We start from the raw sequence: 18,553 nt of genomic DNA, 5'->3' as shown, positions 1-18,553 counted from the left end.
TCCTCAGCCAGAAAATCTGGGTTCAAACTTGGATCCTGCCACTTACCGTATTTAGTTTCTCATTTTCCTCATTTGAAAATGGAGAAAATTAAGGTACTTACCTCTTGAAATTGTTGAAACAAAGGAACTAGTGTATTTTAAATGTTTAGAAAGTTAGCTTTTGTTTGATGCATCTTTGCACAACTGCCCAACATAACCTCAGGATTTATTCCTCAAATTGCAATTGCTGGGTCAAAGGTTTGCATTGTTCATACATATCAGCAAAATCCCTTGCAAGAAAATTGTGCCAATGTACACTCCCTCTAACAAGAGGGTATGCGCTCTGGGTTTTTGGTTCTCTACTCAACATGCCTGTATTAATCTTTTTCATCTTTTCTAGTTTGAAAGGTCAGATGATATCTCACTGTTGCTTTCGTTTGTATTTCTTTGATGACTAGAGAATTTGAATATCTTTTCATATCTTTATCATCATTTGTTTTTCCATGAATTGTCTATAATCTTTTAATTAAAGTGTTTATACTTTGTTATTAATTTGTATGAGTTTATTACAAATTAGATTCAATAATAATAATTAACATTTTTTTACTAGGATCCAGACATTCTTGTAAGCATTGGAAAATATTCACATTTGATCAGGCATATAAATTATAAACATTCCTCGCCACCACCACCCCCATTTCTTTCACTTCTCTTTCAATCTTGCTCTGAATTTTTTGCAAAAGAAGTTTAAATTTAAAATTCCTTTTGATTTCTGCATTTTTTGTTCGTGTTTATGGAGGTCTCCCCTTTGAGTAATCATAATTTTTTCATACAACTGTTAATTTTACTTTGCCATGTTCCTCGCTTACTTAGAAGTCCTTTATGGCAGTTCTCATTGTCTGGAATGATCTTAAAATAATAAATACTTTTAAATTCAAGATTAAAAAAAAAGAGGTGTCTGATGGCACTCATACTCAGACTTCAGCATTCTCTTGTATTTGTCATTATGATGAGGGAGTATAAAGTGGTAAAGTAATGATAGCAAAGCTAAGTTTATGAAATGTGCAGGTAGGATGGCCACAGAGATGGGAACAATTCTGGGTGACTCTTTAATCTAAGACTGTCACCTCTCCTCCTATTGTCTTCTCCCCCATCTGTCTCCTTCCTTTTAAAATATCCACTGTCTCTCTCCCTGCCTCTGCCTACCTAGGCCCAAACTTAAAATCCACACTCAAAACAAAGCTGATGTTTTCACATAAACTTCCTGCAACTCTAGATTTTCCTTCATAGATTAATGAAATCAGGCCCCATATACCAAGCACACTTTAAAAGCTTGGCTCTTTTCTTCTTCTTGTTTAAAAATAATAATTTTGAAGGAATAAAATACAAAGGAGAAGTATAATACATTCCTATGACCTCACATTTTTAGGGTTATTTTCTCTTGCCAACTAACCCTGCATTCATGCTAATGTCTCCCTTTTGTATCCTTAAAAGTACTCAGTTGTTCCATTAAAAGTCAAAAGTAAAATAAACTATGTTTCTCAGGCAGTGTGAGTTGATAACAAAGGACTCCAGCATTTTGAGAACAGTTTTTGACTAAATGGAAAGAATCAATTTTAGTTGCTGGCTAAAGTGTTTATATATAAAGAAAGGCAACAGTTTTCTTTGTTTTCTGACTGCCTTTAAGAAGTTTTTACAAGAAAGGAAAGTAAACATTAGACAATGATATAAGATCTGTTATCTCAAAGTGAGGGAGAAAATCTGCAGAGTTAGGAATCCAAATATTAGCACCAAAATTTCTTTGTCTTCTGATTATCATTTAAATTCCTGAGCATAATGGAATATGGAAGATTTTTAGAAAATATTTTGTGCATATATTGCATATATGTCTGTGTATATCCATATACACCTACATGAGTCTATCCACATACACAAACATATATATGGAATATGTATATAACATTTTATACACACACACAGAACTACATAGTAATTATCAAAACAAATCACATATTTTAGAAGGACAAATTGGTTAGAAATATAAAACAGCAAATCAATTCTCTTCCCCTCGAGAGATCTGATCATTTCAAGGTTTTGTGCATAAATGCTTCTGGCCTTTTCCAGCAGGCATGATACCAAGGTGGTGTCTCAAAAGACAAACATACTTTTGTGGTAGATAACTGTTTTCTTGGCCTCTGAATAACCGTGGCCACATTCTCATGAAGAAAATTGTGGTCTGTTTTGCCAGTTGTTTAATTTTTCCAGAGTAGGAAAATTCCCACCAGAAGGCACAGGATGTAAAGTTCCTAAATGCAAAGCCTCTTGCATATTATCACCAGAAGGGTCTCTCAACTTCTCATCTATAGTGACAATCTATGTGGAACTGTGACTATTGGGAGGGGTTGGGCGAGGCAAGGAGAGAACAATGTGGGGAGGGCATGCACTATGGGTATGAACTGTGGGTGCTTTGGCAGTGGGTGTGATATAGTAACAGCACCTGAAAGGGGAGATCTTATACCTCTAAAACCACAAATAACCATGTAAAACAACATTAACTCAATAAAAAATAAAATTAAAAACATATATGGCGACAAATCTAGTCATGATGCAGTCTGTATATTATTTTCTAGAATCTGGAACTTGTTTGTGTGTGTATTTCTCTCCCAACACCCTCAAGTGTGTCTGCAAGTCAGCAGAATTTCACTGTGGTTTACATTAGTCTGTCTTAATAGTGGTATTTGCTCCATCTCTCTCCCCTTCAGTCTATTACCTCATTGCCACTTCTCTCCTTAGTTCACAGGCATCTATAAAGGCCCTGCTCTGGCTCTGGTACTGTGTTACAAAGATTATTACTGTGGATACAAAGATCATTTCTTTCTTCATTTATTTCAATCCACACCACTGGATAAAGTGGAGATATGCAAATGTGATATGCAAACCTGAAGAAAGATTATCCCTGCCCTGGAAGAGCTTACAGTCTTCTCTCTGCCATTTCCAGAGAATTAATTCTTAAAATTCACTTGTTATTACTAAAATGTCTAATCTTGATAAATACTTCACCTTATTTGGAGTTAAGTACAAAGCGCTTAATTCCTCCTTATCAGTGTTCATAACAGAACTCTCCTAGCTGGTGTCATGTCAACAGATATGGGTCTGGCCTGCAGCCACGTGTGTTACACTTGTCTAAATATTGGAGTCTGTGATTACACAGTAAGAAGCGAGTTCATGTTTCTTCCAATCAGTAGCTCTTTTTTCCTGACCTAGCAAAAAATGCACTGATATGCTGCAAGAGGTGAAAGTAACAGGAAAAATAAATATGAAAGCAGTTGAAATTTCTGATGTAAATTTTTGTTTTAATTTTTAAAAGTGGAAACTTAGAAACTTTGGCTTCTAAAATCAAAGATCTAAACCCTTAGAAAGCAATCTTTTAATTCCATGAAGCTTAGACTGAGTTTAACTTTTCTTAACTTGCTCTTTAATCTCACAAATACAAAGCTCGTTCAATGCCTTTCATTTGACTTGTTTGAACATTAACATAGACATCTTTTCAAATATGGAGCTTTGGAGTTCAATCCTGACTCTATTTATCTGAATTTGATTCTAGAAATCATGAGACACATTGACTGTCATCTTAACCCTGAAGTATACAATTCTTTAAAAAAAAAAAAAAAACTTTAATAAGAATTACTGTGTCTTAGGTTGGATTCTTCCGGAAAAGATATTAAGGCAAGGACTAGAAACAAACAGTTTATTTGGGAAATAATCCCAAAAAAAAGCATCACTAAAGCAAAGAGACATGGAAAGAAAAGAGGCAATAAAAGATTAGAATTGAACAGGTTGACATTGTGGGCAATGAGGACTCTACCTTCGTGGGAAAATCTAGGAAACAGCAAAGAACATGCTTCAGAAGTATCTCATGTGAGGGGTAAAAGGAAGCTGTGCTAGCTGTGGGTCCTATTCTGGTCCAGTTCCCCTATCCATCATTGGCTGAGGGTTATGGCAGGGGCACTTCCATCCTGCCCTGGCCCAGCCAAGAGAAACCTCCAGAGAAGCATCTTATTTGCTTGCAGTCTGTATTTTCCTCTGTACTAGAAAGGTGACTGCCAAGGGAATGAGGCTACAAATCATTTTCCTATGCAAACGCCATTAAACTAATTTAATTCCCTGATTCATTTTCCATATGGAGTGGCCTAATAAGTCCCCCCACTCTTTCTCCATTTTCCCTTCTTTTCTACTAGAATTAACCAGTTTAGTTTCAATTGTTATGAGTTTTCCTCTGTGGCCATTATTTCGACCAAATCCAGTTTTCTTAGATCTACATCTTACTTTTACTTCTGCAGATTTAGTCACTGTTGTTTATACTTCTGTTTGCATCCACTAAGAATAGCCATTATACATTAGATTTTGAAAAACAGATAGTTTTACCAATATATTAGCGAATCACGGAGATAATTGTGAATATTATCCCTCAACCAGTCAATGACTGCTCCATAGCTAACACTGCTAGTGTCTGACTCCACCTCTTCTAACCTGTGTACACTTTAGTGAATTTGTAGGTTACACTCAAGCCTCAATTCACTAAATCTGCAAAATTGCACTAATAATGGGACTTCCTACCTCTTGTTAAAAATCAATCAAGGTCAATCATGTAAAGAATCCTTGGCCTAGAGTAAGTATGCAATATTGCTATTTATTGCTATCGTCGTTGTTATTTAAGGGCATTATGACATCAATTACTCATATATAAGTGATCACTTTGACAAAAGTGTACTCACCATGCATATTATCCATGAAAAGCAAGAAAATGGTTGCATCAAAATTACACTCAAAATGTCCTATTTTATGGTTAATACTACTGGTGGATGGGGGATAATGAAACAAAATGTCTAAGGAGACTTGTACACAGTAGATTCCACACCTACGTGTCTTTCCATAAGATGTGCACATTGAGTCTGGAAGAGGAGAGGAAAAATAGTCATGATGAATTTCTTAAGCATTCCTAGAAAGTTGACTTTCCCTACTTCAGAAGGATTTGAGATCTACTGGTGTAGGTGTCATTTGAATTTGTTATAGTGGTTTCAGTATCCTTTCCAAAATGTCATAAAGGCATGGTTTCTATTTTTATGATTCTTTTTCCACAATCAGCACGTAGATGCTTCATGTGCTGTTTATGATCATGAGGTTAAATTTTATAACATTTGTCCATGTGTTTTATATTCTTGTCTTTTTAGATTTAATTGTGGGTGCATTCGGAACGGGAAAAGTAGCTGTTTACAGGTATGTGGTTGGTGGTGTGCAATTTTTTTAAAAGATATAACTGACAGATAACATTATATTAGTTTCAGGTGAAAAGCTTGATTCAGTATTTGTATATTTTGTGAAATAACCACCTCAATATGTCTAGGTAATATCCATCAGCGCACATAGTTACAAACATTTTTTTCTTTTGATAAGAACTTCTAGTATCAGCTCTCTAAGCAACTTTCAAATATACAGCACAGTAGTGTTAATTTAGTCACAATGCTGTACATTACCCCGACTTATTTATTTTATAACTAGAAGTTGGTACCTTTTCATCCACTTTATCCATTTCACCTCCTATCCCCACCCCCATGCCTCTGGCAACTGCCAGTCTGTTCACTGTATTTGTGAGTTCAGGTTCCTTTTATGGAGGGAGAGGGCAGTTAGATTTCACATAGAAGTGATATCATGAAGTACTGGACAGACCAGGTGGATGGGGTCTATAGTGCTCACTTAGCCCAACTCTCAGAGTTTCTGGTTAGGTTTCCTCATACAAGTAAGATTTTCCTTTTTATCAGTCCCAAGACATACTTAGGGGACTGATGTATACCAGTGACTCCCCACTTGAGGTTTTAGAAAATCAGATGTTTGAACTCTCAAAGCACCTGAAAAAAGGGTTATGCCTGTGGTGGCCACAATGATGTACCACTCAAAGCTGACAGAGGGATACAGACTCATGGCCCAAAAGCTATGCTGGGCCCACCACAAAGTATTTCCCATGAGCTGTTCAGAGGCAATTACTGAATATCAGAGATACAAATTCAGGCCCAATTCTATGAGACAAGACTCCCCAGCAGCCCAACTGGAATGTTCTTCCCTCTCCCCTTCACAGGAATCACACCTGCATCCCAGTCTATCTAATCCTGTCGTACTGTTTTTCCAAGGACTGGAGCTAGCACAAAATTAAAAACAAAATTATGTAAAAAAAAAAAAAAAAAAGCACAGAAAAATAATGTAACAAGTTTAGGAAAACTCACAGGGGGCCCGACTGTGGTAATCATAAAACTGTTTAAAGTAGTGCCATAAACAACCTGTAGCCCCAAGGCACAGTCCTTCCTCCTGTCAGAGGAAACCTTGGCCAACCATTTTACCTTGTCATCTGGACACCTGGCTCCTCATCTATCATAGCTTAGAACCAAGCTTTAAAAATTGCCGCATTCCATTCCCCTATGATTTATGATTTATTTTCTTGTCTGGTTATTCTTACCTGGGTGGTTAGAATTGAGTTTACTCTAGATTAGTCTCTCCTCAAACTTGGCCATATTTGAATCACCTGGGAGTTTTGTTTCACATTCCTTTGCATGGCCCTTACCCCCAGAGGTCCTGATTCCATTCATCTGTGATGGGGCCTGGGTGTGGTGTCTAAGGTTCCTTATATTGTACAGTGAGGACTGAGAATCACTGCTCTGCATGAAGTACTCTACCTTCATGTGTTTTGTTAAATCCACAAAGCATGACCAGAAAATTATCAATCACCAATAAAGGCAAGAAAACTTGCAAAACTCAGCACTGACAAACAGGAATGATAGTAAATATAAGCTAGCAGATGCCAAAGCAGTATTTCACAGCTATATTGCCAAAACACCCCGAGCCCACTCCATCAACAAAGCGGCTTTGGGAACATGGCCTCACTTGACAGGCCCATAGCATCCTTTATTTGTATTCATGAGCTACCATATGTCTGGAGTAATAAGTTGAGTCTGGTGTCCACCTGTTCACACGGTGATGCAAATTCTTGACACAGAGGCTGGGAATGTTGGCAGTAGCTTCTGGAAGCAGATGGGCTTCTGCCTGCCACTCATGTGGCTCACTAAAACCCTGTGTTTTCTCCTTGCAGAGCAAGGCCAGTGGTGACTGTGGATGCCCAGCTTCTGCTGCACCCAATGATTATCAATCTTGAAAATAAAACTTGCCAGATTCCAGGATCTCTGACACCTGTGGCCTGGTGAGTACATGCTTCTCACACAAGATTACCTGGGTTTCTAGTGAAAGCTCAGCTTCTGGACCTGTAAGTCTGGGGTGGGGCCTGAGACTCTGCTTTTATAAAAAAGCTCCCAAAATGTGCAGATGCTATGGGTCTGTGCATCCAAATTAAGTGGCAAGTGTTTTGCTTCTCAAAGGAAAAAGGGGGGGTCTACGATATCATGCTCATGTGAAGTAATCTTCACATGAAGTAATGAAGTAATGAAGTAATCTTCACATGAAGGTTACTTCTCCAATGTCCAGGTTCCAAGAAACATAAGAAACATAAAAACTTTAGGGGAAATGTCAAGTGAAACATCTTGGAGCTCTCTTTTTAGCCACTAAAATAAACATTAACCAAAGTGAAAAGTATAATAAAAATACCTCTACTCTTATATTTGCATATGCTTATGAATGCCACTTTTCAAATATAGATACATATACATATATACACACACACACACACACAATGTTCTTTCTCTTTTAAAATTTTTGCAAAGATTTTATAGCCACATGCAACATTAAGTGAAATAAATTTTTCAGGACACACTATTGCATTTATACTTTCATCACAACTATGTCACACACAATCTACACACAGAAAAAGAGCCTTAAAAAATACTAAAATGTTTAGAGTAGATCTTTAAGTTGGAGTCATAGGTGCTTTTTCTCTATTTACATATATTTATTTTTCCAAATTTCTACATCAAACATACATTATTTTATAATGGATAAATTAACCCATATAAATCCTTTCTCGATTTTTTTTTAAAGTAGGCTAATTGTTTATTTTTGATATACATCATTTTCCACAGTCCTCCTGTAATTGAAATGCCTTATTTTGGATAGTCTTGAAAGCAATTTTTCTCTCTTTTTTAATTGTCAAGCTTGGGTTAAATTACTTGGTTTCCTATGCTGAAAACAGATGTCAGTTTTGTAACTTAGCATATGCAATTAGACAGATGTAAACATTATAAAAATAGAGATTTCTGTGACCTAAACTGTATTTTTGTGGCCATGATTTCATTATCAGGAATAGTGATAGAATCATAGTTCCTTTGCCCAGACCTTAAGAGAACATGGAGTATACAGCTCCTGACAGTGTTCTGGAGCCTTATCATCTTGAAAGGACTGCAGAATGAACCCTGATTATAACAAGCTGGAGAAAATGTCACTTTGTTTCTCAATCTGTAGATCCTCAAGGGCCACCAGACTGTCCTATTGGATAATGTCAGCTGGTATCTCCTTTGAAAAGTCAGCAAATATTTGGAGGGTTTGAAAATTGCCCTCATTTTCTAGAAGATGTAGTCTAACTCAATATGTTTTGTTCCTGAGAATATCAGAATGCAGAACAAACCAGTCTTGACCTAAAGACATTATTTCTAGCCAATTTCAGTGTGTTTTTTGACAGCCTCTTGACAGGAGTTCATAGCAGAGTCAAAGCCTGGGGGGTGGGGGGGCATAAGGAGAACCCTGAGGAATCCTTTGAAAAACATCCTTCGCTGGGAGCTCCCAATTTGGGGAGACTTCCTTTACCAGCTTTTGAAAGTAGCTGGGAAATGCCCTGAGCACATTTTAAAATGATTTAAAGCCATAAAATATTATAATGAAAACCTGATCTGAGAAAATATGTGAAAGAGCCAGCATCTATTCTAAACCGTGGCATGATTAAATAAACATGAAATGAACTGTGAGAGCTACTTGCACACAAGTATTAAAGCTTCAGTATTTGCCCAATAGTCCAGTATTCATGCATTCATAATCTAATGGGCTTGGGGACCAGGTTCTTTTTGTGTGTGCAGCATGTTCTTATATATAAAAATGTTCATTTGACTATATCATTTCTTTCTAAAAAATCTAAGGATTTCTAGTCCTTTGAATATTTTCATAAAATTTAAGTGGTTTTAGCAGATTTTGAGATGTTTGGTTTTATGGAAAAAATTATTTTTAACATTATAATTATATACATAACCATTTATACAATTATAACATTACATTTAATATTATTTTTGGTTCATTTCTTGTTGCATTAAATCACATTATTAATTTAAAATGCAACTTGTTATATGGGCAAATATATAACGTTTACCTTTGTAATTACTTATTTGACTCTTCTGCACACATTTTCTGAAAGATATTTCATTTTCACATGCAAAATATTGAATGACTCAATATTAAAAGATGAAAAATTAGCAGCTGGTCCATTCTAGAATGTGTTTCTTTGATACTTTTTAAAGTTATTCTAGGAATTTAGCTCAGTTTTTCCAAAGTGATTGAAAGGCATTTGTTGATTTTCTTTGCTGTAATTTTTGTCTGTATTTGATATAACCTCATATTGTACATCTGAAAACTATTAAGTAAACTCTAGCTGGGAAACAGTTCTTCACTTCCATCAATGTAAATTTCTGTGTCTTTCAAACAGCTGTGCACTTTTATAAATATTCTGCTACTGGCTTTTCCAAATTAGAAAAAAAATAAAGCCCACTCAAAAGAATTAATATAACTGGTATTTACCAGTTAGAAAAATAAAGCTAGTGAAAACTTTTCACTTTAGAAATGTAAAAATCTATAGTTTTCCATTTTTCTAACTTGAAAAAGACTTTTCAGATATGCCTAACCTTATGTAAAATCCAATACTATCATTGAATTGGTCAAAAAAAATTGGTTGCAGTTTTAGGTTTAGTTTCTCATTTACCTTGTTCTTTCTCCATCATTCATGGCTATGGATGATGTATAGCATACATACATGATATACCATTGTATCACAGAAGAGTTATTTCAATCACAGTTGAATTGCTTTAGGAGAAGTGTTAGAGGATTTTAGTGTGTTGTCCTGATTTCTGACATAGCAGAATTACTATAAACAAACAGTTTCATTTAGAATTTATGTTATGAGGGATCTGGGTTGATTTAATGTCCAATCAGACCTATTCCTTTTGACTATTTTAGTTTGACAGTTTAACTAGTTAGAATTCTAGTTTGACATTTCAGTACTAATTTAATAATAGTTCACAGCTTTCCCCGACAATTGAAGTATACTGTATAATTAGGTATAGATCTGTGAGTAAGCCTAACACTCTGATATAGAAAACACATAATGTAGATATGTGTGTGTTTACATATAACATAACAGCATAACATAATATAATGTATGTTTTTCTAAATTCAGAATGAATATTTACTACTATAAAATCTTGCGGTTTTCTTTTTAGATCAGAATAGGTTGTTTGGAAACATACATAATATAATTATGTTTTTCTAAATTCAGAATGAATATTTATTATTATAAAATCTTGCCGTTTTCTTTTTAGATCAGAATAGGTTGTTTGGAAACTTATCACTTGACAATTCTGTTCTGCTAAAAGATGTATAAACTGGCAGCTTTAAGTCAGAGTACTATTACTAAATAATTCAGCATGTTGTAGCAGTTATATTAAATTTGTATGAAAATGGTTTATCATCCACTTAATTATTTTAAGGTTACAGAAAAGGAGGATGAGGAAGAAATAGACTAATGCTGACATATAATTCATAAATCAGTAGTAACTTTTCAACTGATTCTATCATTTTCAATCAAATATCTTCTCGCAAACAGTAAATAATGTCACAGTCATAGCTTTAATCTAGTTCTTTTCCAAAAATATTGCTCTTGAATTGTCTCTGTTAAACCACACACTGTATCTAAAATTATTTTAATTTATATATGTTGATAATATATTATAAATAGCAATTATGTTATTTTAAAAAGCTCATCATCTTTGTCTGCTATTTTAACACATAGCCAAATATTTCCAAAAAATAGTTGGATACAAGAAAAAATTCCAATTTTGAACACCAGGCCCTGCTGCTAAATTTAAAAATGTGATTACTCGTCTTTCTTGAATAATTCTAATTGAAGTAGAAGTGGGCTGGAATTTGTGATTCCTGTGAGGAAGTGGTACAAATACTTGCAATAGCAGAGACATCCCAGGGAACTTTTGGCTTAATGGCATGTGGCAAATTATTTACCCTAAAGGGAGACACTGACTGAGGTCACGGTAGATAGATGAATCCCAGATGTGACATATTTTCATTATATTTGACACAGGAAGCTGACACATAATTAAAGTATGATTAGGGATTATTCACTTCTTTTGGATTCTGTAGAAATAGTCAAGTCATACTGTAGTATTTTACTCAGAAATATGTTAAAACTGTCATTAAATCATACTTAAGTATTTTCTCGTATTTTTACTTTCTTAAAATACGAAAAAGCCCCATCTCAAATGCAGGCTGGAAGGGCTTGACATTTTTTAGAAGGGAGATGAGCATCTTCAAGAGTCAGAGACAATCATCTATTTCTATTTCTCATTCCCTCAATGACCACAGTTCTAAATATGCTCAAGTATAATCCCTGGCAGACACTTCCCTGGATTGAGTTTAGTGCATGTTCAAGGCAAAACTATGAAGTCTCTCCTACACAGCTCCCCTCTTTTATTGTCTTTATGGACCATATTATTGTGCCCAATTATATTGAGAGAGTCCCTCCAAACTTCTCATGTTCTCCCTCCCCAACTCCCTGCAAATTAGCCTTAAATTCTGTTCTCCTTCCAAACAGAGTGGGGATATAGGTTAATCATGTCTTGGTAGTCCATGCCTCTTAGGATTAAATCCAAATTCTTTAACATGACTTTCGGAACCCTGTTCCTTACCAAGCTACCCAGTCAGCCTGGCCTCCTCCAGCTTCCCCATCTTGCTCTGTGCTCCAACCTTACCAAGTTTCTTCACGTTCTTCAAAGGAAGAGCATGTTACTAATCATCTTCAGGCTTTATAGCTAGCAGTTCCCCTACTAGCCATCTTGCCTAATTCTTCACTCCCTGGTTCATGGGATATATTCATAAGTCTTTATTAAATAAAGGTAGCACATAATCAATCCATTGATTAAATCAGGTAATTTCCAGTAATATTGTAAAGTATTACCTACATTTGTGATGTCCCCTGTCTTAATTGTACTAGTATTGCATCAACATGGTGGGATGGAGGCTATATAGTTGTTTACTTATTTGTGTGTATTTGTAATTAGAGTAGTAAGAGAAAAGAGGTAAAGATTTTACTTCAGAGTCAAAACTCTATTAACCAAAAAATTATTGATTATTGTTTTCCATAGCTTTTCTTTAAAAGTATGTGCATCAGTAGCAGGCCAGAGCATTTCAAACACAATTGGTAAGTGTGTTTTCCTTTTCACTCTAAGAAATTACTGCATTAAGAAATTCCAAAATAAGCATTTTTCTGCACAGATCATAAAAAACATTTAAAGAATATTAATACCAAGATTTCAGTTGAGTATATGGCATCTTCTACACAAATATTACTTTTATTATATTATCTGTAAAAATTAACATGGGGGAATGGCTGTGTAAAATTGTTACCAAACCAAATTTTTAGCATGGTAGTATTTTAGAAAACTTTTTTTCAGCTCAGGTATTGTTTTTGATTCCAACTATAAAAAACAAATGTTTCCCAAATAAGCAAGTTAAAATTAGAATGTGTCTCTCAGATAGACATTGCACTCAAAAGAACAGTTTTCCTCTCCTGGTTATATTTACTTATTTCTGTCCTTTAGGTCTGACCGCTGAGGTGCAATTAGATACCCTGAAACAAAAGGGAGCCATTAAACGTACCCTCTTCCTTGACAACCATCAATCACATCTGGTCTTCTCTCTCCTGATAAAGAGGCAGAAATCCCACCAATGCCGGGACTTTATTGTTTACCTGCGAGTAAGTGTTCAGAATCACCTTCCTGAGCTCTGTGCTCAGAGCACATTGCAACCACTTTTCTCCATTGAACCATCACAGTCATCCCTGTAGATCCACAACTATTTTCATTAATTGGAGGAAACTTTCTTGTAAGACTGTACACTCCCCACTTGAGCCTCCCTTCAGCCAACCTAATAATGTGTTCTATTCGGTCCTAAAGCTTTCTTTTTATTCTGACCACAATCTTGATAATAGGACTAACTCAAGTGGTTTTCATTTCTAACTGCCTCCCCCCAAAAAGCATGAAAGTTGAAAACAATTTATTTGAATTTTTGTCCTATGTGAGGATGTTTGGTCAAGTACATTTCATAGCCAGTTTAGGAAAATGTTTAGGCATTCAAAACCTTTATTAAAAGTAATGTATGATTATATTTTAAAGCAATGTTTTACCCAGTAACTCCAAAACCAACCATGAAATAAAAAAGCAAAATATTTACAGCACACTTATCTATCTCCTGTTTAGTTGAGATTATTTACTTTTTCTCATTTCCCATCCTCTGAGAAAGGACTTAGAGATGGAGACCTGGGCAAGGCCAGAGGTTCACAACACACTCTGGAACGAGAAGCTGGGTTTACCACCCGAGCTTATTATGACCCTGACTCCACACAGCTGAAAGGTAGCATAGCCCCCTACACAGTTTAGGGAGCTCCTGTGTGCGCAGGGCTTGCTGTTGGGCTACCCCCTCACTCCCAGGGGAGTTCTGTTTGTTTTTGTGAGGGAACTTCAAATGTGCTGAAGGTTCATTGACATTCCTGCCAGAGAGGGTTTAGTTTGAAAAGATAATGAGAGAGTAAGAGAATCAAGATGCTCTCTTTCTCTGAGCCTATGAGGACTCATAAATTTGGCCAAACTCAGGAAAATTAAAATCCCAATTAATGACATTTATTGTATATATAGTTTTTACTTTGCAACTGGAACATGATGAGTTGTTGAAGATCTGAAGGATCTGAAGATTCCCTCTAGAAGCATATATTTCTATAAAGCCACATCTCTAAAGGATTTCATCTCTCAACATATATTAATTAAGTTGAATCCTACATCCCACATCAATCAGTGTTACTCTATGGTGCTGCAGTGATAATTACTTCATTATTCATTTCCATTGACTATAGTCAAATGTTGTCTGACTTTCACAGACTAACATCCTACAGCTATTTCACAGAACCTTTCTTGAGCTTGTGATTATTTTCTCCAGGATGAAACTGAATTCCGAGATAAATTGTCTCCAATCAACATTAGTTTGAATTACAGTCTGGATGACTCCACCTTTAAAGAAGGTCTGGAAGTAAAACCAATACTGAACTACTACAGGGACAACAGTGTTAGTGAACAGGTAGGTCGCTGAAATTCTTTGATGGTATGCTCTCAGTCAGGACCTGGGCATTGCTCCTGTGACCTTAAGATGAAATCCAGCTCCTTTTGTTTTCATTCCTGCACACAAGCTTGTAACATTTGGGAGTTTCTCCTAACATGTTTCCACAACACTGCATCATTGTGTTTTCGGAAGCCCTGTCCCCTTGTGCAACCAAGATTTAATTTGTTCAAAATGTGGCTGTAATGGAAGCAATACAGCCTATAATCCTCAAAACATTGCCAGAGTAGCATTCTTTACAGGATCTCAGAATGAATTAGAAATGGGCTAATATGTAAACTAGCCTAGATTGGGAGGTCACTGCCTAACATTGGGTTTCTAGCTAGGCAGAGGCATCGTGAAAATGAAAGCTTTGGTTTAATTTGTAAAATCAAAGAAAATGGATGTGACTTAGGTTTTCCAAGATTATTCCTCACATGTATTTGCACAATGCAGGCTCACATCCTGGTGGACTGTGGAGAAGACAATATGTGCATTCCTGACTTGAAGCTGTCAGCTAGACCGTAAGTTTAAATAAATAAACTTGTGCATTTTATCTAATGGAATACAGGTGTTTGTTTAAAACTTCTCTGGAGAAAGTATACACTTTCAACTACTATTAAGAAACACACTGCATGAAATTTTTGAGCTTGACTACACTTTGGGTTAGCCTGTGGTTTGGGTCACTCCTTTGTCATTGGTGTCAAGTGACGCACCCTTAGATTTTGCCTGAGCTGTTTCATCTTTCAGCAAAAGTGGAAAAAAGGGTTTTTGTTCAGAGTAAACTCATCTGTGGGGTGGTTCAGGTCATGTTTACTTGTCTCAGTCATGTGGGCAAAAGATTCAGACTGGCTTGTTCTAACTACACCTTAGCAAAACCGGCTTTTGCAGCATCCCTTGGTTCAAAGGCATGTTTAAAATTTTGGAAGCAAAATCAATTTTAATTTTCTGGAAAAAAAAATGTAATGGCACCCTATGGAGTAAATTAGAAGGTATCCCAAAGTCAATAAGAATCAAAGGGCTTCCTAGTTGTTCATAAGGGAGGGTCTCTGTCCCATCACTGTTAATTGCACTGCATTATGTGATGGAAAGAAATGGGACTAAGATGTAAAACATCCTGTGGAGGAAAGAGCAAATTTGTGCTCCCTTCCTTCCCAGCAACTATCTCACTGCCAGTGTTTGGAATCTGCTTGGCAACCTCTATCCAAACTTCACAATTTAGCCAGTGTCCAAAACAATAGCTTCAAGTAAGGACTAAAGGTAGGATAGGCACTAACAAATGTTGGTTCAATGTGAAGTTTGGGGTGAGTTAAATTTCCTTAAACTACCTAAAAATCCTCACTCTGCTACATGAGATCTTTCATCTGCCTAGTTTCTTCCCTTCTATGGTCCACTTTGTATTACATGTCTCCCCCTCACTTTCTACACCATCTCGCTCCCTGTGCCTCACTGCTCGTCTTCTTCCTTTTGGATGGTTTCAGTGATAGTCTGGAGTTGCCTCATTCTGGCTTGGGATCAAATGTTAAATTTTCAGGAATTTTCTTGGCAGTTTGCTACATATCTTGGTCGACTGAAATTGCCCATAGTGGCAGGACTTACATCACTGGACTCAGCAAATGCTACAAATCAGTGCTTTTTTTTTTTTCTTTGAGAACTGGTTGTTAGACATTTGCCAGCACACCACTGGATGTTTTCCTGTCCTTCCCATCCAGATGGAGTTCTCTTGATTCTTCCCAACGCCCTTTCACAATGCACCCTCTTCCTTTTGTCCCTGTCTTGCATTTCCACATCTTCCTTCTTCTCTCCTGGAAAACTCCTTAAATAAAACTTCCGTGAATCCAGAGTAGTACCTAATAACTCTTTTAAAACTGCATTTTTAGAGATAAGCATCAGGTAATCATTGGAGATGAAAATCACCTTATGCTCATGATCAATGCAAGAAATGAAGGAGAAGGAGCTTATGAAGCTGAAGTCTTTGTGCTAATACCAGAAGAGGCAGATTATGTTGGGATTGAACGCAGCAACAAGGTAATGCCTGCAACTTATCTGAAGTACTAAAGAGCTAGATCTCTTTTCGAGCCAAATCAATATACATCCCTATTAGCTGACAGTGTCTTCCTAAATCAAAGAGAATAAAATGGCACCTTACTCTGTTAACAATAATAGCAATGAGCCAGGAAGAGGGATTCTTATCTTTCTTGGCCACAGAGCAAAGATAAGCTGGCCAAGTTTGAGAGCTGAAGCAAAGAAGAAAATACAACTGGCTGAAAGCAGCAGCTTACTGAAGTGATGTATCAGCTAACTTCCCAGTTAACTCCCACTCTCGCTGACTTTCAAGTCTTTGTTTTCAGTGCAGGTCCCAGGAGGTCTGGTTCTTATTATTGCTTATGGAAGAAGGTCTGACCAATCCCAGCTGAGCACTGATAACAGCCGAGGCAGGCAGTGGAAAGGAAACACATTCGTTTGTCTTTCTTCTTGGTACATCTTTTTGGGGATTGGAACCAAGAGAAGCCAGGTTTTCATCATGAGCCTGTCATACAGTGCCACTGTTTATTAAAGTGATGTGGAAGTCTGTCCTTATCAGAACAGGGATTTTCCCACTCAGAGTATCTGCATGTTCTGCTGTGTTTTCAATCACTTGGTTTGGAAAATCATTATCAATAGTTGGTTTGGAAAATCATTATCAATCATTATCAATGTTTTTACAACTATTATGTAAAAATAGAGAGAGGACCTTGGTTTCAGAAATACACAGATTTCACAATTAAGGGCGGGACCAGGTTTCTCATTCTCTCATTCTGCCCTCCACACAAAACTAGGCACAGTGTGTCTTCCTGAAATTCTTGCTGATGGATTGCTCATCTGTGAAAATTTATCAAATGTCTTCTGTTTGCCGAAAACCACATACTTTCAGGAGTGTGGATATTCATATAATTAAATAATTTAATAAAAAGTAATTCCTCTAAAGAGGTATCAAGAAACTTGTGATGTTGGCATTTCAAAATGCAGGGAATACAGAATTCTCTATTTACATCTCTAGTCTGGAAGTTTAAGTTTTCATTAGCTTATCTTCTCAGTAGAAAACTAATCCAGATTAGTAATAACCAAGTATCTTTGACATTTGTGAAATCATTAAGAATTTCTGCTGATGAAATATGTAGGAAAATATCACCTATAAATACTTACATGTAAAATAATGCATAAACAAAGTTCAAGTATTTTTTTTAATGTTCTAGGGCTCCACTCATATTTTTCTTTCAGTTCCCTTCATGTCGCTCCACCGCAACTTTGCTAAACAAAGCATCTATTCTAACATGTTCTTTGAACAAAACACCCCGTTTACTATTCACTTTGTTGAAAAGAAAACATGGGTGAGCATTTATCATTTCTATCTTTGGCTGTAAACGTAACACACATCATTCATAATCTCAAATGAGTCCTTAACTATTTTTCCTCCTTCCATTTCCCTTGGGCAGAGATTTAGCTCTGTCTTTGAATTTCACATGACTAAGCCACATCTAATTTCTACTGTGTTTTTAAACAGTTGAGGTCTGTAAACTGTTTCATTTAAACTCAGTTTCCAGGGTTTTTTTTTTGTTTGTAACAATTTTCTCTCAAGGGGAAAAGTATTAGGGATTATCTTCTTGCGAGCTTTTGTTGTTGAAAACATTCATCTTTTTGAATGTAGGTGCTACTCATCTCTTTTTCTGGAAACCTTAATTAACTCAATTTTTGTAGGAATAAAGACAAATGTGCTTTACATTATTATCATCATCATTATTATTACTATTATTGTTATTATTATAAAATACATGTCACATAAGGTTTATCATTTTAAGCATTTTTAAGTATACAGTTCCATGGCATTCAATACATTCACATTAGTCCTCACCATCTAGCACAGAACTTTTTTTTATTATTTTTTTATTTTAACATTTATCATTTTTTACATTTTTTTTAGACAATATTTGCTTCCCCCACCCCCTCAGATTGAGTCCCCATAGAATTTCCTTCCCCTAGGCACCCATGCGCCATCACCACAGTCCCCTGTGGCACAGAACTTTTACATCGCCCAAACTGAAGCCCTGTACTCGTTAGATACTAACTCCCCAGCCCATTCCCCAGATCCTTGTAAGCCCTGTTCTGCTTTCCATTTCTATGG

The 18,553-nt window shown here is 36.2% G+C and overlaps 1 protein-coding gene across 1 annotated transcript in view; it reads left to right on the top strand.

Moving 5' to 3' along the window:
• The window catches only part of ITGA8 (integrin subunit alpha 8), a 140,544-nt gene that overhangs the window by 68,684 nt on the left and 53,307 nt on the right, over window positions 1-18,553 (top strand). Inside the window, exons 14-20 of the mRNA XM_037510662.2 lie at window positions 5,211-5,256; window positions 7,118-7,225; window positions 12,390-12,445; window positions 12,846-13,000; window positions 14,236-14,373; window positions 14,848-14,915; window positions 16,272-16,419. Of these exons, the coding sequence (XP_037366559.1) occupies window positions 5,211-5,256; window positions 7,118-7,225; window positions 12,390-12,445; window positions 12,846-13,000; window positions 14,236-14,373; window positions 14,848-14,915; window positions 16,272-16,419 (719 nt within the window). The remainder of the gene's footprint in view (window positions 1-5,210; window positions 5,257-7,117; window positions 7,226-12,389; window positions 12,446-12,845; window positions 13,001-14,235; window positions 14,374-14,847; window positions 14,916-16,271; window positions 16,420-18,553) is intronic.

Source organism: Talpa occidentalis, unplaced genomic scaffold, assembly GCF_014898055.3.
Source record: "Talpa occidentalis isolate TD23 unplaced genomic scaffold, MPIMG_talOcc4v2.1 talOcc4.14, whole genome shotgun sequence".
Lineage (NCBI taxonomy): Eukaryota > Metazoa > Chordata > Mammalia > Eulipotyphla > Talpidae > Talpa > Talpa occidentalis.
The sequence above is the reverse complement of the archived record's forward strand: the minus strand, read 5'-3'. Positions and strand labels throughout refer to the sequence as shown.